The sequence below is a fragment of the Dromaius novaehollandiae genome, chromosome 4 (genome assembly GCF_036370855.1).
Source record: "Dromaius novaehollandiae isolate bDroNov1 chromosome 4, bDroNov1.hap1, whole genome shotgun sequence".
Classification (NCBI taxonomy): domain Eukaryota; kingdom Metazoa; phylum Chordata; class Aves; order Casuariiformes; family Dromaiidae; genus Dromaius; species Dromaius novaehollandiae.
This window is the reverse complement of record NC_088101.1, coordinates 12,529,221-12,551,719: the sequence shown is the minus strand read 5'-3', so window position 1 is coordinate 12,551,719 and position 22,499 is coordinate 12,529,221. Positions and strand designations below refer to the sequence as shown.

The 22,499-nt window shown below is 43.6% G+C and overlaps 2 protein-coding genes across 3 annotated transcripts in view; both read left to right on the top strand.

Annotated features, from left to right (window-relative positions):
* The window catches only part of SCARB2 (scavenger receptor class B member 2), a 28,649-nt gene extending 22,739 nt beyond the window's left edge, over positions 1–5,910 (top strand). For both annotated transcript variants that reach the window (XM_026103514.2, XM_026103515.2), the window contains one exon: positions 1,459–5,910. In XM_026103514.2, the coding sequence (XP_025959299.1) occupies positions 1,459–1,500 (42 nt within the window). In that variant the 3' untranslated portion in view covers positions 1,501–5,910. The remainder of the gene's footprint in view (positions 1–1,458) is intronic.
* Positions 5,911–6,188: 278 nt separating this feature from the next.
* Positions 6,189–22,107, top strand: NUP54 (nucleoporin 54). Its single transcript, XM_026103559.2, has 12 exons — positions 6,189–6,408; positions 11,427–11,510; positions 11,640–11,774; positions 12,486–12,715; positions 15,255–15,442; positions 16,107–16,303; positions 18,060–18,114; positions 18,652–18,745; positions 19,759–19,866; positions 20,276–20,395; positions 20,827–20,937; positions 21,291–22,107. Exons 1-12 carry the CDS (start codon positions 6,357–6,359, stop codon positions 21,417–21,419), a joined length of 1,503 nt encoding a protein of 500 aa, XP_025959344.1. The 5' UTR covers positions 6,189–6,356; the 3' UTR covers positions 21,420–22,107.
* Positions 22,108–22,499: the final 392 nt, after the last annotated feature.

The following is a 22,499-nucleotide window of genomic DNA, read 5'->3' as shown; positions in this document are numbered from 1 at the left end:
ATGCTTCGTCTTAGTCTGTGAGACGCAGCGCTGGTTCGGTGTGCGATGGTAGTGGCAGCAGTGGTGGTAGTTCGCCGATGAGGTAGTGCACTCCTGTAGTCTGGCTTCCTCGGGCAATGGCTTGAGGAACTGGATCTTGGGATCTCTCAGCTTCACTCTTGCATTTTGCTCTGGGTACCCAGGAAGCTTTCCCTGAGCAGATGCACTCAGGACCGTAGTTCAGACTCCTTTACATGAGAACCTGATCCTTTTTCCTTTGAGCTTCTGAGCCTGCCTGTGTCATTGACAGGCTCAGCCACAGGGTCACAACTATCCCATTGCCCGAGATCCCTGTACGAGATATTCCTGGCCCTATATGTATATCTCAATACCAGGTCTCTTGGATGTTCCTGAACACTGCACAGTAATTAAAATGACCAAGGGACACCTAAATTTCATCATTTTCTACATTGGCTTTGTTGTTTTCCCTGCAAACACAGAGACCCCTCATGACTCTGAAAAATAATTCAGCCCGTTACAGTTCTCTGCATCATCACCCTCCCACCCAGGTGCTTATGGCCTTCCATCAGCTGTAGCCTGCTGCCAGGGGCCCAGCTCAGTCTCTCAAGCTCTTTTTGTCTTCTTTGCATGTGAACGAGCACATCCACCTTGCTGAGTCCTTCCTGAAATCCCTCCAGCTCGCACCTGACATTCAAGTGGTGCAGTGCTCACAGCTAAGCACACCACCCCTGCAGAAATGCTTCCAGCTGTAGCGAGAGGATTCCCTTCTCCCTTTGCCCTCTTCCCCATCTCCCTCCCAGCGCTGTGGGGATGCAGTCTGAGCCTTCCTATTTTTGCATCCTTGTTATCTCACTCGTTAATGACTTGCCCATCACTTCCTCCGTCCTATCTCCCACCTTTCGAGAGGACAATACTTTCTCCGAAGCACATGACTCACTGTATTTCCTGCCACTGACCCAATGGTCCTGCTGTGTGAACCTGCTCTGGCCCCAGTGGCACACACAGCTCTTCAAGTGTAATCCTGATATAGTCTGTTTACATCCTGCCTCGTACCAGCACTGTCTTAATCCATGTCACCTTAGAGAAGGCAGCATCCTTCCCTCTAGCAGGAGTGAGTGCCGTGTCCTGGCCCCTTTTCCTTCACTCGCCCCAATCCCCTCCTCCCTCGGTGTTGAAGCCCTGAGGAGCTTTCTGAGTGTGCGTGCCGTGGCTGGCATGGAGTAAGCAAACTTGGGAGGGCTCTTTGTATCCGCTCAGCGCATGTCCCTGCAAAAGCTACCATCTGCTCTCCAGTGCTTTTTTGCAGTGTTGGTTCCCTTACTGAAAATTGCACTTAGAAGTAGGTGCCAAGATCTTTTACCTTTCCTGTTTGGAGTCTCAGAAATCCAGCTTCCCCTCCTTGGAAGCTGTCTAACGTGCCACAGTTAACTTTGCTGTGTTGCAATTTTTTGCTTTCAGAGCACTGAAGACGAAAGGGCTCCACTCATCAGGACATCCTAGTAGATTTTCCTTAACATATGAGCTTGGAGAATAAACTGTTAGAGCTGACCTAATACCAACTACCACTACCCAGCATCGTCCACTGTGGAGAAACGATCGTGTCAAGTATAACTTTTTGTGGTATAGGGATGGAAGAGAAGCTGCAACATCATCAAAGGAGGAGACTTGTCTTACCAGCTAAGTTATAACTTTAAAACTACATTTTAAAACTGCTTGAGATCCTGCTTTTTTCAACTCTGCACTCTATTTGTACATGCACTGACAGCCATAGACGACCATAACCACTATATCAGTGAAAATAAAATGCCCTGATTCATTATAAGAATGACACGGGTAAAATTTGCAAATGGCCTGAGGAATGTGGGCTGCGGAGTACCCTTTCAGCAGGGTACTGTAGGCTACAGTGCAGCAGGCTCCTGTATCACCCGGGAACACTTGAAAATTTTGCTGTAGGCCTAGTATTGTCTTTTTCTGTAGAGTGCTACAGGCTTCTTACTACCAGTGTGTACTGACTGTTAGTATCATCGGTCCTTTCACAAGACCGATTTGTAAAACTAATCCAAAACATTCACTGAAGCTTAGTTAAACATACATAGGTATCAGGTAAAAAGAAGCCAATGATTTGAAATGCTGTTCCTTACAGACCTCTTACCTGTTCTAACTGTGCACAGGATCCCATTGCATGTTAGTGATACATCTATGCTTAAGTTTTTTCTTCAGCTTATAAAACAAAACAAAACACAGTGTTGTTCTTCATGGTGGAGGGTACAAAATGGTATTCTTTTTCCTCTGATATTTGTGTCACAATTATTAACTGTGTGGTTTAATGTGAATGAAGACTTGGCAGTTACACTTATTGTTTAGGGTGTAAGCAGACCTCCATATTAAGGTATGTATAGGGCCTTGAAAAGCCAAAACATTTTTTTACTTTTATCGTTACTTACCTGCTGTTTTAAAAACAAAAGTATTTTTCCCCAGTGAAAAGAGTATTTTCATTGAGAAGTATTTCCATTAGGTCAAGACAGTGAATCAAATTTTAAAATGTATTATTTTCTTCAAAATAGAGGCATTGTTTTTTGCATTGTTTTGGTTTGTCTTTTTGCCTAGCTGGTAACTGGCTCAGCAGTTTTGTTCCTCTGGAGCCCATTCCATCCAGGAAGTTTCACGGTGATTACAGTTATTTATTATCTGTACCGTCTAAAAGCACTTGCCGCAGCCCAGGGCTCTCACAGTATTGCAGTTCCAGCTTTGCCTGTTCCACTCGAGGGGCAGATTTGCCTCGAGTTGTGCTTTCAGCAGAAGGCCAGAGCTTAACAAATTAGTATCCTAAGCCAGGGCCTGAGCTTGCTGCTTGGCTGAGGAATGGGACTCTGCTGGGACATTGCCTGCCCGTCGCCTTGTGAGCTGCAGGCATATACCTGGGGAATGACAAGCTCATTCCAGCTTTCTACACGCAGTCATCTCAGCAGAGCTGTTGTGGAGCAACCCCTCTATCTGACATCGAGGGCTGAAACTGTCATCTCTACTCCGTGCCCCCTAGATGTTGCCCTTTGGCTGTCTGGGCTGAAAATAATGCTTTGTGAAAACACGTCTTTGCTCTACTTTAACCCAGACTGCTGCTCTTCTTGCCATGTCCCAGATGCCAGATACGTAGTCGGAGTTAGTCACCTCAGTGTTTTTGTGCTAATCATTTCCTTCCTCGGCCGATTTCTGTGAGAATCTGTCTCGTAGGGAAAGTCCAGTGGATTTTCTTTCCTAGCTGCCTGCCAAGTCATTCCCCTGGGAGAGCTTGCCCTCAAATTATGGTGTCAGGAAGGGGGCAGGGAAAAACTGCTGATTCCAGTGCGAGGCAACTGCCTGCAAAGATAATAGTCTTTCTCAGCCAGGGAGCCTGCAGGTATGGAGAGACAGCAGGCTGCATGGCCGCTATAATCAGCACGGTATAGCCACGTGAGTGTGAATTTCCTGCTTGAGTCGGTGTGCCCTGGCTTCTGTCGGGTATTGATTAGGCTCCTTCACGCTCTGTGATACAGGAGTTCATTGCTCCCCCTTTAGAGCTGGCCCTGGTATCTGCGTGCCACAGCAGATAGGCTCCAAGGCGTCTATCTTCAGAGGCTGGTCTGCCGACAGGTAGTTTGTCTTGTACGGCTCCAAGGCGTCTATCTTCAGAGGCTGGTCTGCCGACAGGTAGTTTGTCTTGTACAGTGTAGGCCAGAGACTCGGAAGGGCTTCAGCGTCTCCGTTGTGCAAGCCGGGTCGCTGCGCTAAAGGCACACGGTCTGCATCGGCTGCATCTTGTGCGCGAGTGTCCCCTCTGCACTGCAGCCCAGAACTGAAATCCTCAGTGATGCTTCCACCATCGCCCCTGGTTTTCCCAGTTTTAGTCTTAATAAATAAGCAACAAGATTCCTATAAGGAATAAGATTATTCTGATCAAATGATAATGTTTCAGAGTAAAATTCTCCCGTCAGCAGAGAATTAGCAGGCAGCCTCTGCACCACAGACGCTTTGGCCAAAGTGGCCTCAGCCAGCTCCAAGGCAGACGGGGCGACTTCGGGGCTGGAGCTGGTCTCAAGGACTAGGGAGCGGAGGCAAGCCGGAGCCTGACGCAGGACTTCAGAGGTGCCAGCTCCATTCCTTGGGCGTGTTGCTCAGCCTCTGTAAACCTCTGTGGCTCCCTTGCAATCAGGGGAGCTGTTCCCCCTTACGTATACAAGGGCCTTTGCCCTCCAGTGTTACTCTCTTTCTGAAGACGCAAGATGAACTTTTTAGCTCTCTGAATCACTGTTGCTAGCTGTTTGTGTGTGTTTCCCTAACGTGATACAGCACATTAAGCTGCACTTTTGTTTTCCGTACTGAATTGATGCAATACCTCCTTTCTTTGACCTGTTTCTGAGAAATTTTTTCCCTTGGGAATCATCCGTTTCTTAAGTCTCCATTAAACCAAAAAGGAGGAGATTTTCCTCTGCCTAATGCACAGGGAAGATCTGTTTAGGTTCTGTATCCCTCTTTTAATTATTTTTTCCTGCTCTTGCTCTACCATTAGACAATTTATTCTTGTACCATCGGTCTGTTTTGCTGCATCTTCTCAGTTTCAGTGCAAGGGTGGAAATTCTCAGTGCTGTGGAAAGCAACTTTCTACTGATTTCAGGGCTGCCTTCTTCTCTGTTGGTGGTGAGGACCTGAGGGCAAAGTGAAGGCAAAAGTTGCCTTTGGTCTCTTGGTTTAGACACAGTTGTTCTGGTCCTCTGAACATCTGAATCTTCCTGCAACAGACACTGAAGCAGATGGATTTTCAGAAGACCGTAGCTTGACATAGCCCTGCAGCCACAGAAGTCGGTTGGGTTCTACTGTAGGCTCTGTGGGATGCTCCGAAACCTCCCCTATAAATGGGTACAAATCGACAGACAGATGCTTAGCCACTTGGCGGAAGGTACATAAATGTCTTTGTAAAATGACTACAGAATTTTAGAAAGAAACAAGCCTAAAAGATGCCTGCTGGTTTGGCTGATACTTTATTTCCTTTTTGGTTTATTAAACCAGTATATTTCCATGTGATGCCTTGTAGTGGAGTCTTATGCCCTCCTTCTACTAATACAACACCTGGAAAATACCAGCTGTGCTTTGGAAGAGCTGTTCCCATTGGATGGCAGGCTTTCCCTCACTGATTTAGGAACGGTGATGGTTTGGTGGTTCACGCTGTGGGGACAGTTATCACCAAGAGTTTACTGCACTATTTCTGTGTGATCAGTGGTCTGGATATTTCCTGTAACACCGGGGTCCCTTTTGTTCTCTATTTTTATTTGTAAGTGTGTGAGAAAACACTAAAACATGTATTTTTCTCCTGTGGGTGCATCATGTGTGTGATGATGGTTAGTAACATGTGTGTTCCAGTGCAAGCTCCCGCGCTGCCCGGTGCCTGCGGGTTGGCTGCGGCTCTGGCTCCCCTGCTCCGTGGCATACCTTCGTCCGCCTCCGGGCACTGGGCGTGAGCCGGAGTCCGGCACCGGGCAGGATGCTGAACTCCGTAGCGGCAGGTCGCCGGGGCATCCAGGCACCTTGGTAAGAGTTGCACGTGCTGCGCCCAGCAAAGACTGGACACGTATGATCCCTACCCTTGGCTGCTCTACAAAGTATTACTTGCTCTCGGAGCCAAGAATATCCTGTGCAGCGTTTACTTACTTGCAAGTACCGAAGACTCGTGGGGGAGGACTGTCAGCTTTGTTGATTGTTTATTGATTATTTTTTAACCTGAAATTATTTTCCAGTGGCTGAGCAGAGGAGACACTTGTAGCACTAATCGGTGTGTCCGCGCACTCGGTTCGCTCCGTGTGACGAGCAGTTTTTATTTCCACTGTTAATTCAGATCAGGCATTGCACTAATAAAGGTTAATGTTTCTATTTAAGCGACACCGGGCATGTGACACTGATTTCACATATATAGCTTATAGCTAAGGTGCGCGGAGGGAAGAGCGGCGCCCGCGGCCGCTGGCGGGAGGGAGAGCTCGGTCCGCGGCTGCGGGTCGGGGGGGCCGGTAGAGGCGGTGTCCGGCAGGGCCGCCACCCGCCTGCGCCCCCGCCGCAGCCGCCAGCGCGGGGCGGCCCCCAGGGGGCGGCCGAGGGCGCGAGGGGGCGGGGCGGGCGCGTCATCTGCTGGCGTCATCTGCCGGCGTCTCCGCGCTGCGCCCCAGTGCGGCGGATGGTGTCGTGCCGCCAGCGGGGGCCGCGCTTGCCTCGGATGTCGGTGGTATAACCCGGAAGCGCTCCCGGGCGGCGGCCGGAATCAGTGGGGTTTGTTTCCAGCCGGACGCTTCCGGGGTTGCACGCTCCTCCCGCGGCCCCGCTACGAACACCTCATGGCCTTCAACTTCGGGGCGACGGCGGGGGCCGGTGCCGCCAACCCTACCGGTGAGTGCGGAGCAGCTGCAGTCGCTCTGCCGGGCGGCTTCTTCTCTTTCCCCGTGGCGCGCCGTAGCAGTCGAGCCCCCTACGGTCGCGGCGCGCGCGAGGGTCAGCAGCCGAGCACCCAACGGTCGCGCGCGAGGGCCTCCCCCCACGTGACCTGCGGTAGCAGCCGAGCCCCTAACGGTCGCGGCGCGCGCGAGGCAGCCCCCCGTCCCACGTGACCTGCGGTAGCAGCCGAGCCCCTAACGGTCGCGGCGCGCGCGAGGGTCAGCAGCCGAGCCCCCAACGGTCGCGGGGTGCGCGAGGCAGCCCCCCCACGTGACCTGCCGTAGCGGCCGAGCCCCCAACGGTCGCGCGCGAGGGGCCCCCCGACACACACAGCCGCACGCGACGTGCCGCAGCAGCCGAGCCCCCAACGGCCGTGACGCGCCGTAGCAGGTGAGCCCGTAACGGTCGCAGGGGCTTCGGCACGGCTGAGCCAAGACTCTTTTCAGTTCTTGGCGAGGGTGGCGTGGGCTCTAGGAGGGGCCGCGCTGCTTTTTTTCCTCCTATGCGCGCTAGGTCAAGGTTTGTATCTCTGATTATGGATTTCTTTTTTTTTCTCCCCCACTTGCTTGGGTTTTTTTGTCCTGTGGGTACAACTGTGTGTAGTTGTGGGAGGTCATTGCAAGGGGGTGGCTGGAGGTTGTCTGTATTCCTGTAGTTGTGGAAATACCTAAGTATCATTAGTCGCTCTTAGAGCATGCAGGGTATGCATCACTGTACAGTGTTACCTGATTAATGCTGTCAGATCACTCAGATTGTCACTTCTCATTGCAATAATATTCCTCTAAGAAGGAGAGACTTCTGGAATTCAGTTTCTGAGAAGTGCAAAACACTGTTAAACTTGTAAAGAATAAAAGACTCTTTTTACTTTTTTTTTTGTTGTTCTTGTCCAATGACTGTCAATCTTGGTAAAATGTAAATCAGAGCCTTCCAACTCTCATTTAGTAAAAGTATTCTTTTTCAGCTCTTAGAGTGTGTAAAATTGATTGAATAGTCCTGTCTTCACTGAGTTGTTTGCACAGGGCTTGCTTTCTTTCCTGGTTTATCTTGGGTTAATATATGGGCTCTCATCCTGATTGTGTCAGTGTTTTAGATACAGACTCTCTGGCCCATCTTAAGAGAAAAAATCATCTTTTACTGTTTATATGGGTAGTTACTTGGTTTATTCTGCATGCAGACCACACACCCAAGAACTCCTAGTTGTCTGCCTAGCATGAGCCTGTTTTTCAGCTATGCTGGGGATGGCACGATAGGGACTCAGTGTATTAGCCCATTTTTCTTAGCCCAGAAAAACATGGGTGTATCAGTTAAACAACTGCAAGCACAAGGGTGGACAGAGAGAAGTTGCCAATACACTTCAGTGATTGTTAGTCCTAAGGTGCTTGTCATCGGAGTTATTACTGTAGTGAAGATGTATCTTAGCAGCTCATGGTGCTTTAGCTGCTCTGGTTTTATTGTTGTAGTTAGACTGCTATAGCTGCCTGTGGGGGGGTATTGTATTGGCATAAAGATGCTTTATCCTTGCCTTCCTGATAGCTTACGAAATAACTCTACTACTACTGTCAGTCACGCTGGTACTGATGCAACTGTATCCAGCAGTCATAGGTGGTTTTAAAAGTACTATTAATGGAAATCTTTAATTGCATGGGAATTGTCATGTTTAGCTTTGAAATGGGACCAGAAAATTCTGAAATCTTATATGCAGTATAGCTGAAAAATATGATTACAGTAGCGGTGTAAGGAGAGTGCATCAAACAGTAAGCTTGCAGTTGTCTTATTTGTGTTCAATAAATGCTCTTTAATATCAGTAAACTTCCTACCCTCATTTTTTAACTATGCCTGTCTTGTTCCTGGTGATGGAAAAATATTTTAGCTTTTACTTCCTGAACCTACCTTTTACTTCAAACTAATGTTACCTTGCTCTTTTTTGCTTCCCGCTTGTCAGGATTTGGTGGGCTTGAAACTGCAAACTCCACTGCCAGTGGGTTTAATTTTGGGGGTTTCGGATTAACTGCTAATCCTGCAGTGAATTTTAATATTGGGAATTTCGGTGTTTCCACTACCTCAACTCCACCATTCAATTTTGGTAACAGTCTGGCAAGTGCAGGTAGATAAAGCATACATGCTTGTTCTATAATAAATGTTAATAGCAGGGGTCCAAGAATTATTTTCTTAACTGAGAGTCTGTATTTACTACTAATCTTACTTCATACTCAGTGGGAATTGGAGATAAATGCTCTGAAAGTGAACTGGGTTTGAGAGCCATAGACTTGTAGATTATTTTACTTATTAAATTCTCAAGAAACAGCTGTCGAGGAGAAAAAGTCACTGTCTACCAAACTCTCAGTTGCTGAAATGGAAATAAATCATGGTATCCTTCTCATTTTGCCTAGTCTAAAATCAAATTTTGATTACCTAGCAGAACTGAAACATCAGTTCTCTGTTCAGATCCAGGTAATCAGGAATAATTGCAGAGTTGGTCCCTAATGCCACATTTCCTTACACGAGATTCTTGGACTACTGCAGTCATGTTTTTCATCTTTCCTGTGTCTTCTCATTGGCCTTCTGTTGGTTATCATGAATGCACTACACCTGAGTAGTTTCTGTGGAGAAACAAATTTTATACGATCAGCACAAAATTAACAGCTCTCGCTGTAATCTCAGTTTACTAAATACTGTTCTGGCACATGTCCCAGGCTGTCTTGAAAAGATTTTCCAGATTTTGGGGAGTGTTTTCTGTGTGATGTGTACACTGGATATTTTTTTTACAAAAAGCATTCATGGTCCGGTGTAGATCTGTCAATTATGTGTAATCAGCTGAAATATTTCAACTTAAATCTTTTCCATTTTACCTGAAAATGCTGAATTATGTTGATTTCTAATATTTTCAGTTCTGTAGAATTAGCCCATGGGGTCTTGTTGCAGCTGCTCGTATAGGAATTCTATTCATTCCACAGTGTCATTGCTCCCTGTGTTAGAGTACTCTTACCTGTTCTGTGCACTCAAAGGATCCGACTTGTTTTTTATTTGGTATGAATGCTATTGAACTGTATTTCTTTAGCTGAATTTGAACTATGAATGCTATTGAACTGTATTTCTTTAGCTGAATTTGAACTATTCCAGAAGATGACCTGGATACGTATTTTTATTTAGTAGTTTGCAGTTTTAGATCCTTTCCTAAGAAAGGATACTAAATTATGAAACCATCTAAAAATTGTGCTCTGTGATGGCACTCCCATTACAGTTCCTCACTTTCTAGTAGGACTGAAACTTGAATGTTAAAGGGAACAACTTCTTATATCCAGTTTTATTAAGCCTGATGTTGAATGAGAGTAAAATGCAATCGCAAGTCAAGTCAAGTTTGGTTTAATCTTTTTATTTTTTATTTAAATAAGAGGATGGTAAGTATAGTAAGTCTAAAGTTGCAACAATTTTTTTTTTTTTTTTTTTTTTTTGCTATTGACATGTGAGTTAGCAGTGGCAGTGCCCGCTTCACAGATGTTACGCTGCACGTGAACACAAGTTCCAAACAGCTGGGAACAAAGCCATTTGATACTGTACAGCTAGCAAGGTGTGCACAGCCCCGCTGGGGCTGAGGACAGTGCTTGCAGTGCTGGAGGCTGTTGGCTGGGCTGGCAGAGGTGGCTTGGGGGGATTCCTCAGGGAGCAGAACCATAGCATAGGCTGTGGGAGCGGGCATCACCTGGGGGAAATGCCATTTCTCCATGCCCCCTGGAGATGGGAGAGGGCTGTGCTGCTGCCTCTTGTAAAGAACAGCGTAACAGTGTGTGCTGCAGCTTCTTGTTTGAGATCAGTCCTGTGGATAAGGGCACCTACTAAGCGTGTGAGCTCATGCTGGTGTTCCCCCATCCTTTATCACCCATCTCAGCCTTAAACACTCCAGTCATCTAAGCAACTATCTTGTATCCCGCAGCTTTGGCCAGATGATGTTGGCACCGCTGTAGCCCAGGGGCTGCACAGAGATGGTGCTGGAGCATCCCCTTCCCCACTGACAGGGCCTTGTTCAGGTGACACTGCCTGGCTGAAAGGGGAGGGCTTTGAGGGGCAGGGAAGCTCCTGTCATGGGAGGTGCTGCCATTGCCATGGCCATACCCGCTTGTCTGCGGCGATGGGCCGTGTAGCCATGTGGGGCCGTTTCTGGGTAGTCCTTGGGGCTGGTAATGTGCTCCACCATGCCACCGCCCCGTGGTGGAGCCATCTCTGTCAAGGGGGCAAATGGGAATGTGGGTTCCTGGGGCTTTTCTGGCCCGATTGAGCTCAGGCCCTTGCTCACCGCGGTCTCCTTCTGCCACCTGATAGCTTTTGAACTTGTCTCCCTCTGGTACTGACTGAACCGCAAAACCACAGGTTTAATGGGGAAGTTGTTAGATAATGGGGAAACAAGCCTGAAAAAAGACCTCAATCCTACCTGCATATAGAAAGGATGTGAATGCTGGTGTGACAGCATTCCTGTGTAGGCACAGCAATTTGTATACCTTAGGCTCAGACTTACTTATACTCAGTGTCTTCCTATTTTTGCTCTTAAGACTTAAAAATGTTTTAAAAATTTGCAAGACATCAGATGACTTGTTAAACACCTAGCAGCAACATTATCTAAAACTATTCCTGAGAATGGCTAAGAAATACTAGTATTAGTTGTGACCGTCAGTAAGGAAAGCATGTCCTGATGGTAAAGGAGTAGGTTGTTAACTACTGCCTTTTTTTTTTTTTTTTTAATTTGCATTTCTTGCACACCATGGATGTATTGGCTTTCTGGTTCATGTTTTCTTTCCCATCTACTCAGATAATGAACTCGGTAACCATGATCAGTGTGAACTACATGCTTGTAACATAATACATTCATTTGTCAACATCTCCTCTCATACCATCACCAAAGCGTGCAGTTTATTGTCATGTTATGCACAGTTGCAGTTCATAACCTGCTCTCTGTCTTACTTATCAACTTTGTTCATTAGGTGCATTTGGAGGATTTGGGACAACTACCACCACTGCGGGGTCAGCATTTAGTTTCTCTGCTCCCACCAATACAGGCAGCACTGGTAAGAGAGCACAAAGCTGAAAATACTTGCTTTAGAATTAAGTTTAGCATCAGTCCATAAGAATTCTTGTTTTGCAGTTCACAAGTACAGTTCTCATAATTTGGTCAATAATTCTTATTTTACTTTCAGGACTCTTTGGTGCTACCCAGAACAAAGGCTTTGGGTTTGGTACTAGTTTTGGCACAGGAACTGGAACTGGCTTGGGTACTGGGCTGGGAACTGGGTTAGGCTTTGGAGGCTTCGGTACCCAGCAGCAGCAGAATAGTAAGTATGGGCTTCTATTTCTTTATGTTTTCTTTTTTAAGAAGTGTGCGAGATTGCAACAGACTTCTGAGTGGTGGAGCTGAAATGTGTCATGAAAAGAGCCTGTTACTGTCAGTCTCTTGGTTGATGGAGGCTTCCTAGAAATTTAGTTTTAAAATGCCTACCTTCGCAGTCCTCACTCTTTTTCTTAAACAAGAGCTCGAGCAAGTGTCTGAACTTCACCCTTGAGTTTCTGATGACAATATTTGTCCCTTTGGTTTAGCAGTGGTAGAAAAAGTAGTTACATAAGGCTGTGACTGCCAACAGCAGTTGTTACAAAGGGGAGGAAAAAGGTCCTGCATTTAGTTTAAACTAAAGGTAGATAATGAACAGCTGCAGGCCCTGAGTGCACTGAATTTTTAACAGATGTACCCTTCAGATTAAGATCTGGAGATACCAGATCATGTAGTGGGTGAACATAGATGTCTGATTTAAAGGAAAAAAAGCAAGTATTTTCTTCTGATTCAGCACTCGCTAATTATTGTTACTGATGAAGACTGGATATAAAAAGATGCTTTTATAAAGAAAATATCTGATATCGATTTACCTGTCCTATGTCTTTATTTTGCTTTTCAATATATGAAGCGATGTTGATCATATGCAGATGGTATATGTTAGCAAGCAGGTTTTCCTTCATAAAGGAGTTCACTTGTCCTTGGTCCTCTGACACAGCACTGGGGAGCAGTTTGTTCAGCCAGCCCACACAGACACCTGCCCAGTCTAACCAGCTCATCAACACAGCCAGCGCCCTCTCGGCTCCGACGCTTTTGGGGGATGAGAGAGATGTTCTTTTGGCAAAATGGAACCAGCTGCAGGCCTTCTGGGGAACAGGCAAAGGATACTTCAACAATAACATTGCTCCAGTGGAGTTCACGCAGGAAAACCCTTTTTGCAGATTTAAGGTATGGTATTATTTATCTGCCTACAAACAATTTTGAAGCGGTTGGCTTGCTTGCTAGTTCTGTGACTGTGTCAGGAGGGCTGGATTACTTTTACTTGCTGTTAAGAATAACCTGAAACAACATTTTCCAGGTAACGTATGCAGTTCTGATGTATGACAATAAAAGGTTTGAAGATGTATAGATCCTGGAAATCTGGGTATTGCTGAGGTAGTAGATATGCGTGATACACATGCCCTAGATGTGCATATGTGGATGACAAAACCAGCCTTTTCTAGGATAGTGTTGAGATCAGCGCGTGTGTGGCTAGAGCAGATACCTGGAAATGAATTTTAGAAAAAGGCTCTGTGAACCTGGCCTGTGCATACCGTCTTAAATAGACAGCCTTTGGGGTTTTTTCTGCTTCTGTCCTTGCAAGTGCTAAAGCTGACTTCATTCCACGTATGATATCATCAGCAGTTCCTCATCTCTGTTGTCATGCCAGCAAACAATATGTAGCTCTTCATCCTCTGCAAATCTCATTTGTGCTGACTCTCTTGCTAAGCTTTGGACTTGGAAGCAAATTCAGGTCAGGTATGGTGATAACCTCCTTTTCCAAGCTTATTCTTTGAAGTGCAAACTTTCTAACCTGAATGTAGGTTAATGCTTAATTAAGACTAGTTTTGATACACGAATCAGGAGATTTTATAAAAAAAAATCTCTGCAACCCAGTGTCTGAATAAGAAATGTTTGGCAGCTTTTGCATTACATCTTACGGTGTCATCTTGAACATTTTTTTGATAATGCACCTGAAAAACCGCTTTCTTGTAAGTTGCCACCTGAAGTGGGTTTAGAGCTTTCTTGGCTTTTATTTTATTTTTTTTTAACAAAAAGGAGGAGTTTTCCTTTCAAGTTAGGCATGAGGTACCATGTACTAAGTTGACTCTTGTCTCTGTGGCTCAAGTATTACTGCTGCTGGTATGAATTCCTGCATCTAAAATGAAATATTGAAAAGAAATCGGCTATATGCCAGCAATGGCAGACATCCAGGAAAAACAGTGTAGAAGTTACTAGCCAAGGTATCAGTGCAAAGCACCATAAGCTAGTTGGGTTTATTGCCTCTGTCAGCATCAGACATCTAATAGGAATGAAGTTACTTGAAGGGTTTCAACAGGGGTTAAGGAGTCCATTTTTACACAATTCCAGCTCTAGATCAGCTGAGATGCATGCAGTTTTTAACCAAGAAAAGTGTACTTTTAAGGTATGTGATTCAGGCCAACATATGAAGAACCACGGTGAATTTAAAAAAAATCATGTTGTAGTTTGAAATTATTACGTTTGGTAAAGAAATTCTGGTAGTGTTGTGGGGGATTTTTTGTTGTTGTGTGGCGGTGGTGTGTTGTGTGGTGGTGGTGCTTTTTTAGAAACAGAAATACCAGAGGGGTAATACGTATGGTCATAGTACTACTTAGAACATAATGAGCTTTAGTTTTCTGTGTATGAGTGAGTTTTTTCCCCAGTGTGGGTCTTTCTCACAGCTATGAAAATCAAAGGGATGCATATAAAAAACAAGAGGTGATTTGTATGTGTGCGTGGGTTTTTTGTGTGGTTTTGTTTTGTTTTGTTTTCTCTTGAGTTTAAGAAGGAGCAGATAGCTTAATTCAGGGATAAATGCAATACCAGTAGCTTAAAAGTCACTTTCTTTAAAACACAGCTTTCTGTTTGACTCTGTTATAGTGCATAATTCTTCCCCGGCTTTCACTGTTGTGCACTGTGATATGACAGCACAACGGAAGAAAGCTGCTTTAGTGAGGCTTACCCTCAGGGCACGTTACCTGGGGCTTTAGCAAGGAGAAGATGAAGATGACATTAAATGTTATTAGCAATTGTACAAAACAATGATTATTAATAATCAAAGGAAAACTGTCCCAAATGTTTCTGTGATAATATTGATTGATGCATGCCTTAGGTAGTAGAAATATTCCATGTCTGTGTTTTGACTTGTGTTGTCAGGTTAACTGTCTTGATCTACAGTAAGAAAATACTAAGGGTGAGTTTCAGAAATCCATAGAGAGTGGTTGACCCATGTTGTTTAAATTATTTTAGTGACTGTTTTTCATTCAGACATCTGGAAATTTAATTTTGCAAACTGCTTCTGGAACTTCCTCGTAATTGTTCTGTGTTTGAGTTTGGTTCTGCGGTTCCTTTTGCACCGTATAAAAAGTGTAAATATGTAGGATGTTCCTGACTGAGATCAGTTCTAAAGTACCATAAGCATTCTGCTAAATTGGCATCCCCTGATCAAAGATGGGGAATGAACACTTAAAAACTTTTTGTAAAATGAAACTGTTTCAGAAGCTACTCTACTGATGGCCTTGTGTGTGTACTTTTTAAGGTGGGCTTCATTTATGTTTCCACATCTCTGAATATGTTGCGACTTCCATTTAGAACCAGTTGCTCTAAAAATTGAGGGATTTATCTTAATTTAGCCTCTGCCCTTCACACTGCATAGGTACGCTTTTGCTGAGTAAGGTTTCCCTGTTTTTTGTTTGTTGATTTGCAGGCTGTGGGTTACAGTTTAATGCCCAACAACAAGGATGAAGATGGCCTTGTGGTCTTGGTCTTTAATAGAAAAGAAACAGATATTCGAACTCAGCAGCAGCAGCTAGTAGAATCGCTACACAAAATTCTGGGAGGAAACCAGACCCTCACTGTCAACGTAGAAGGTGTTAGAACGATGCCAGATGACCAGTATGTGAATTTGATATGGTTTTGCCCTTTTCTCCAGCACTGTATTTTATAAAGGGTTGGCCCTTAATCTATTTCAGTGCATTAGTGTTTGTTGTAATATGGTTGCTATTCCTAAATGTCAATGGCTCTTTCTTCCCTTCTTCTCAGTTTTGCTTCTACTCTTTCTGCATTTGACTTCATATCTTTCATTTCTTCTTGGTGCTTTTTAAGGCATAAAGTCTGGTATCTTTCTTGTGTATGTTCCTTTAAAGACCAGAGCTTTTAGGTGATTCTTGATGTGTTGAGGAGTAAAGAACTTTCACAGCTGCTCTTTTTTCCCCCAGCAGGTAGGAAAATACGGCAAAAAAACAATAAGGAAAAAAAATAGGGTATGGATATGTACAAGGATATTTCATTGCCGTTGAAATGCAGTGTGATGAACATGTCACCATGTGATATGGTGGTTAAAACAGCTGTCACCTGTAGTGTATTTACAGCGTATCTTTCTCATTTAATCTTATGTTAAACCCTAGATTTACTGCTACTTCATATTTCAGTTTGCTAAAGAAAGTTAACAGTCAACTGGGAGAAGTGGTAACTTAGATTTAACATTTGCTGTTTATTGTATGTGCTTGTATAAGCTGCTGGCCTTTGCCTAGCTGACAGCATCCTTTGACTTTCTCAGGACTGAAGTCATCATTTATGTTGTTGAGCGCTCGCCTAATGGCACTTCCAGGAGAGTTCCAGCAACGACCCTCCACGCTCACTTTGAGCAAGCCAACATAAAGACGTCCCTGCAGCAGCTGGGGGTCACTCTGTCCATGGCCAGAACAGAGCTTTCTCCGGCGCAAATCAAGCAGCTCCTGCAGAACCCTCCTGCCGGTACGTCACCCGGGGCGGCAAGCTCAGGCCGCTAGTCAGGCACTCTCTGGTCTCTGGGAACAACACGTCTCATCCCTCTGGAAATCGCCTTGTAATGCTGCAGGGGTTTCCAAGACACTGTGACATACTGATGGTGTGGTTATAATTGCAGCCAGCTTTAACGCTGAAGTGCAATGTAGCTTATTAAGACAATTATACAGAAACTTAATTTATCAGTAGTGTGCCACACGACACTAGGCTGTACTGTTTAGCCATCATGAATCACTTCAGCTTGTCTAATTTAAAAAGAAGTTAAATATCAGAATAATCACATCCTGTATTTGCTTCCCATTTTTTTCTGGGTCATTTGGACTGTGTACAGACATGGCATGGCCAGAGGTAGTAACTATACTGCTTTGTTCCAGAGTAGTGCAGTGCTGTTTGTGCCACTTCATAGGGTAACTGTTAGCTTATCTTTGTGTACAGTACTACACACAATTCTTTCTGTAAGCTCCCTGTAATGAGCCAGGGAAAGCAGCATGCAGTATCCAGCAGGCTATATATAGCATGCTCGATGAGACCCCATAATGTTAAAATATAGCAAAAAATTATTATACCTGGACTGGAAAAAGAATTGGGCCTATGCTTGCAGGAAAATCAGAGGTGAGCAATGTTTTCCAGTTGCTGCAGTGTTGGGGAGAAGCCATTGCTTTGAGTAAGGAAGTTGGCCTGTAATACTGGAGGGGTTTTGTGGTGGTAGTTGAGTACAGCTTGTTGGCTCATGACTGAGAAGGAAGCTGATTTTGTAGGCTGGCTAATCAAGCAGTATGAAATGCACAAGCAGACTTAATGTTGACATCTAGAGAAGCAGTCAAACCTACAGACGTGAGTATTAAGGCAATATGTTTGATGGGGAATGACCTGCAATGTTGTTTACTTTAAAAATGCCACAATTATGGTTCGTAACAGCTCGCCGTCCTAGTCAGCTCTTTTTACTGGCCTGAAACTGATAACTTGCTTAACTTTTTTTTTGCGTATTTTTTGGTCAGAGAATTGGTTACTTCCATATCTGTATGTTTTCTGTTTTTGTTTTCTTTCTAACATACCTCATTATGTGCATTTTAAATACTGATTTGATTTGTAGTAAGGTCTGGAGAAGGTAATAACATGCATTATGGTGTTGAATTAAGTCTTGTAAAACTAGATTGATTTTTAATGTGTTTATTTACTTGATGAAGCATTTCATGGCGAAACAAGCAACTGTTCTGTGAAGAGGTCATAATCGTTCATGTAAATGCTATTGGGAGCCCTGGTGAATTCTACCAGGGGTGGGTGTTTTTTTCCCCAGCTGGTTTCGTACTTTGATCACTTTAAAACATTGATCATCTTTCCCCTCAAAGTTAGTGTGTGAGTGAGTGTGCATATAAATAAATAAAATCCAACTGTAGCATACTCTGGGAACAAAAAGAATTTTTCCTCCTGAAGCATGTACAGTCTGACTTTTATCATCTACTAGTTGTTTTTTTCCTCACTTTTTCACACTAGTAGGCATGCTTGACAGCCTTTTGGGCTGGACTTACGGCCACAGCCCAGGACCAAGATTTTAAGAGCTAACCTTTAACCTTAATTTGTACAACAGTAATTCAGGTTACTATAATTCATGGGTTTTGTGTCTTTCACAGTACTTCTGCTACTTAACAGCTGTGAGATGAAATCTGTTCAGATCTGTGCATAGTGAAAACTTGTAACTTTGTTTTTTTTTTTTTTTTTTTAAAAGGTGTTGATCCTATTATCTGGGAACAAGCCAAAGTTGATAATCCTGATCCTGACAAGTAAGTCTAATAGTCTGAGTATTACAAAAAAGACTTGTAAAGAGAGAAGAGAAATACAGAATATTCTGGGTTATTCTTCACGTAACTTGTAAGAAACTACTTGGAGACTAACTTTAAAGTGGAGATCTCAGTTGAAGCAGTGAGGATAACCAGGGGTGCCTGCCTAATCCCTTTCTCCATTTAGGGGCTTAAGGGGAGTCAGGATGAAAAGCCTTACTTGAGTGACTTTGAGTTGCAATGTTCTCTGTTATCTGAACTAGTTCATAAGATATATTTTTCACAGTCATGATTTTTTTTATTTATTCCTGCAGCTGGAAAAGCGAGGTAGCCTTGTATGCTCCAGTGGCTACAGATAACTTGGGCTGACTTCTGTTAAAACTGTTAGGAATAATGAGGCCTGTAGAACTTATTAAGAGCTATGTTAGTTTGTTATAGGCCAAGATAACCTGAAACTTTAGAGCGTATTGTATTTGCAATTACTGTCCACTATATGCCTTGTATAAAAATGTGTTGTAAGAAATATTTCTATTCTTGTAGGCTTATTCCTGTGCCAATGGTGGGTTTCAAGGAACTGCTGAGAAGATTGAAGGTCCAAGATCAGATGACCAAACAGCATCAAACCCGATTAGATGTAAGGTTTCTCATCTTTATTGTGACTGTATGTTGATGAAGGTATCAGTATTAAATGAGCTTCCCCTCTGCACCTCCTGTGGGTGGAGAGCTGGTGCTGGAACCATGAATGTAGAGCTGGGGGGGTTTTGTTTGTGTGTTTTTTCTCATTATTCCTGCAGCTGAAAAAGTGAGGTACCCTCTGGTGGTTACAGATAAGTTAGGCTGATTTCCTTTGTGGTTGTCAAGAATTGTAAAGAAAGGGAGAAGTTTGTATCTGCATAATGCTGAGCCTTCATGAATTGGGAAAACATGTATTAAGGGAGTAGATGGCTTATCTGAAGTAGCCTTTCTGTTTGCCCTAGCCACTACCCCGAGGCAGTATAAATTTCCCTTTCTAGCCTGCAAAGCAGGAAGAAATAAATAGTTCCTCTTAATGAGGCAGATTAGCAGAGGCCTATCTGTTGGATGACAGTATATCCACAGGGTGCCAGTCCTGTTCTTGTCACCTGTAACTTTGAAACACCCTGACTATCCTTTTTTCTTTGAGCTAGGATCTCTTGTTGTTCTGTATTTCTTTTTTTTATGCTTCTCCTATATTTTTATCTTCTAGGCAAAATCTGAGCAATATGGTTTTTGGTTTCGGTTTATTTTTTCAAAGCTTACTGTGGTGTTATATGCTAATTCAAACTCATACTTTTAGACCAGCTGAACTAAGTTGTAAAGGCTAGGACTCTAAGCTGGGCACCCATTTTGCTGATGCCTTCTGGAAATTCCAGTTACATTCAGTTTCTTCTGCTACGTATGAGAAGAGTTAGCAGCCAGAGCAGAAGTGGTCCAGTGAAAAGTCCGCACTGGCAGCAGGTGACCCAAAAGCAGTGAAGACACTGCTGCACAGAGTATTGGCATGTGAACAGCTTTCTGAAAGCATCTCTGCACCACCAGGAGTTAGGGCACTCCTAGTGTGAAATTGGGACTAACGTGTCATATTATCAAGAAGTGTCACACCTTCCAACTGACTCGTCTCCTTTGCAGATAATATCAGAAGATATCAGTGAGCTGCAAAAAAACCAGACAACAACTATGGCAAAAATTGCACAGTACAAAAGGAAACTGATGAAGCTGTCTCATAGGACTCTACAGGTAATGTGGATATTATAAATAATTCTCATGACAGACAGCCTAGTGCCAGCAAGCAGAGTGGCAGGGGACATTGAACTGACAGTTTGACTTCTGCAGTCTTGTGCCCAGGCCCATAGCATGACCAATGATGTTAAAAACGAAATTCTGACTTCATCAAATGCTGCTGCTTTAAGTCACGTGCAAATCTGTCAGGAATGGCTTGAGGGGTGCAGCATGTCTCACTCCTCTGGGACCCTTCTCTCACTTACCCAGAAGCTGTGGGATTGCTTTGAGGAGCAGACTACCAAATGGAACAAATCTGACTAGAGAGAGGCTGGAGGAGGGGCAGAAAGAGATATGGACAGGCTAGTGGGGAAAGAGAAGAGCAGACAAAGTCTTCTCCAGTGATCCTCAGAGGCTTCTTTTGCAGGTGTTAATAAAGCAGGAAATCCAAAGGAAAAGCGGCTATGCCATTCAAGCAGACGAAGAGCAGCTTCGCGTACAGTTAGATACAATTCAATGTGAGCTTAATGCACCTACACAGTTCAAGGTGAGTAATTACCAGAACTTTGCAAACAACCTTAATTATTTTTTTTTTCTCATAAATTATTACAAAGTAACTTTTCCAAACTTGACGTAGTACTTGTGGACAGTTTCAAGCAGTGTTTCTAGGTTATAATGCTATGCTCTTTGCTGCATGACTGATAACACATCTTTGAGGTTTTTAGAAGTATTAATGTGCATTAATTTTTAGTTTTATTAAATTTCTTTTAATAACACAAATTATTAAATACTTTAATTATTAAGTATAAATTTGAAAGACATGCTCTTCACATGTCTTCCAAAAAATAAAGTGAGCCAAAACTGGAATGAGCAGTAGTACTGCCTGCTCTGGTGACACAGGCAGTGTTAGATGCTGGAGCACTGCTGACAGAAGTAAATGAATTGTTTGATTTAAGCCCTTCTCATCTGTCTTTCCAGGGCAGATTGAATGAGCTCATGTCCCAAATCAGGATGCAAAACCACTTTGGAGCAGTGAGGGCTGAAGAGCGCTATTACATAGATGCAGATCTCTTAAGGGAAATCAAGCAAGTAAGTATTACCTGGTACAAGCCTAGGATACTTTCCGAAAATGCATAATTAAAACCACTCCTGGCACTAACTTGGGAGGTATATTTCGAATTTGATGTGGCTTTCAATTGCTTGATAATAAGTCGTTTTTGCTGTTTTCAGCAACAGCACATCAAGATTGTATGAAGTTACTCTACGCAGTGAAGCTATTAGTGTGGAAAGTGCTGATTTTTCTTCTTATAAATAAATCATGTGGGGTTTGTCAGTTTGCTAAGGCCCCCCCACTCATGGCAGCTTTGAGAAATATTACTTAAAATCTGTCAAGTTGCACTACATTAACACTTGTTCTTTTTTTTAAAAAAAAAAATCTGCAGCATCTGAAGCAGCAGCAAGAAGGCCTGAGTCACTTGATAAGCATTATAAAGGATGACTTGGAGGATATAAAGCTAATAGAACATGGGCTGAATGAGAGCATCCCCATCAGAGGAGGCATCTTCAGTTGACCTGTGAGATGGCTGTTAGGGTTACACAGAATGTGTTACTCTACTTCTTGGTTCACCTTCCAAGGCCGAAATCAGTGAGGTAAAATAAAACATGCATCTTCTAGAAGCAATGGTGTATTGGCTGTCATCTTTAGAATTAGCAAAGCCTCTTCTAAGCTTTTGAACTTGACCTTTGGAAGGTTTCTATTTTATAAAGCTGTATTTGCTTTAATAAAAGAAGGAAAACTGAATCTGTTCAGATACTGGTTTACTATAAAATTATATGTACTATTGTACATTATTTCTATTCTTTTTTTTCACAACGGCATTGTCTAAAAAATGCAATGCTGAGGGAGTTGTTCCGATTGTGACTTGTTTTGTGGAAAGCTTAGCCTGCTTCCATTTTTGTCAAAAGAACTGACTAATAACATTATGTAAACAGCTAATTTAAATTATTAGTCATGTATATTACTTTACCGTAAGTCTTTACCATACCATTATTTTGGGGGGGGTAGATTGAAGGAAGTTGACATTATCATTGTCTGTCCTTCCTTGGGCCTGCAAGGAGTTGAAGGCTATGTTGTTATCACTTTACATATGTGAATTATACCAAGTTTTCCTGCCCCTCAAACAACAACAGAATGTCTAGATGTCTACTGCCTTTTTTTAATTTCTGGAGACTAATAAATTCAGTCTCACTTTGTCATAAGTTGTGCATGGTGTTGGCTCTTTTTCAGCTAAGTCAGTGTACAAGTGAAACTGGTGACAAGTCCAAGTTAATGCACTTCACTCTCCTCCATTAACTGCAGATAACAGGTCCTCAAGCATGAAACCATGGTGCTGCTTGGCAGCTCAAGTCCCCAACCAGCACAGTCATTTCCCTTAGGTCCTACCTGCTACGCAGTCCTGCAGAGCAGATGACTACTGCAGGCACAAGAGAGAGAACTTTTAGCCCCAGTAGCCTTTTTTGCCTCATTACAAAAGTCACTGAAAGTAGCTGAAACAAAAATACATTATTTGAACATGAGTTAGTACAGCATATAGCAATGACAATTAGAACTCAAGCCCTCGAGGGAAGGACTCATACTGTGCGTGGGGACA

Coding starts and splice junctions, on each gene's coding strand:
- NUP54 (XM_026103559.2), top strand. CDS start 6,357: ATGGCCTTCAACTTCGGGGCGACGGCGGGGGCCGGTGCCGCCAACCCT. Junction 18,115..18,651: donor GATAATCCTGATCCTGACAA/GTAAGTCTAATA, acceptor CTATTCTTGTAG/GCTTATTCCTGTGCCAATGG. Junction 20,938..21,290: donor TCTTAAGGGAAATCAAGCAA/GTAAGTATTACC, acceptor AAAAATCTGCAG/CATCTGAAGCAGCAGCAAGA.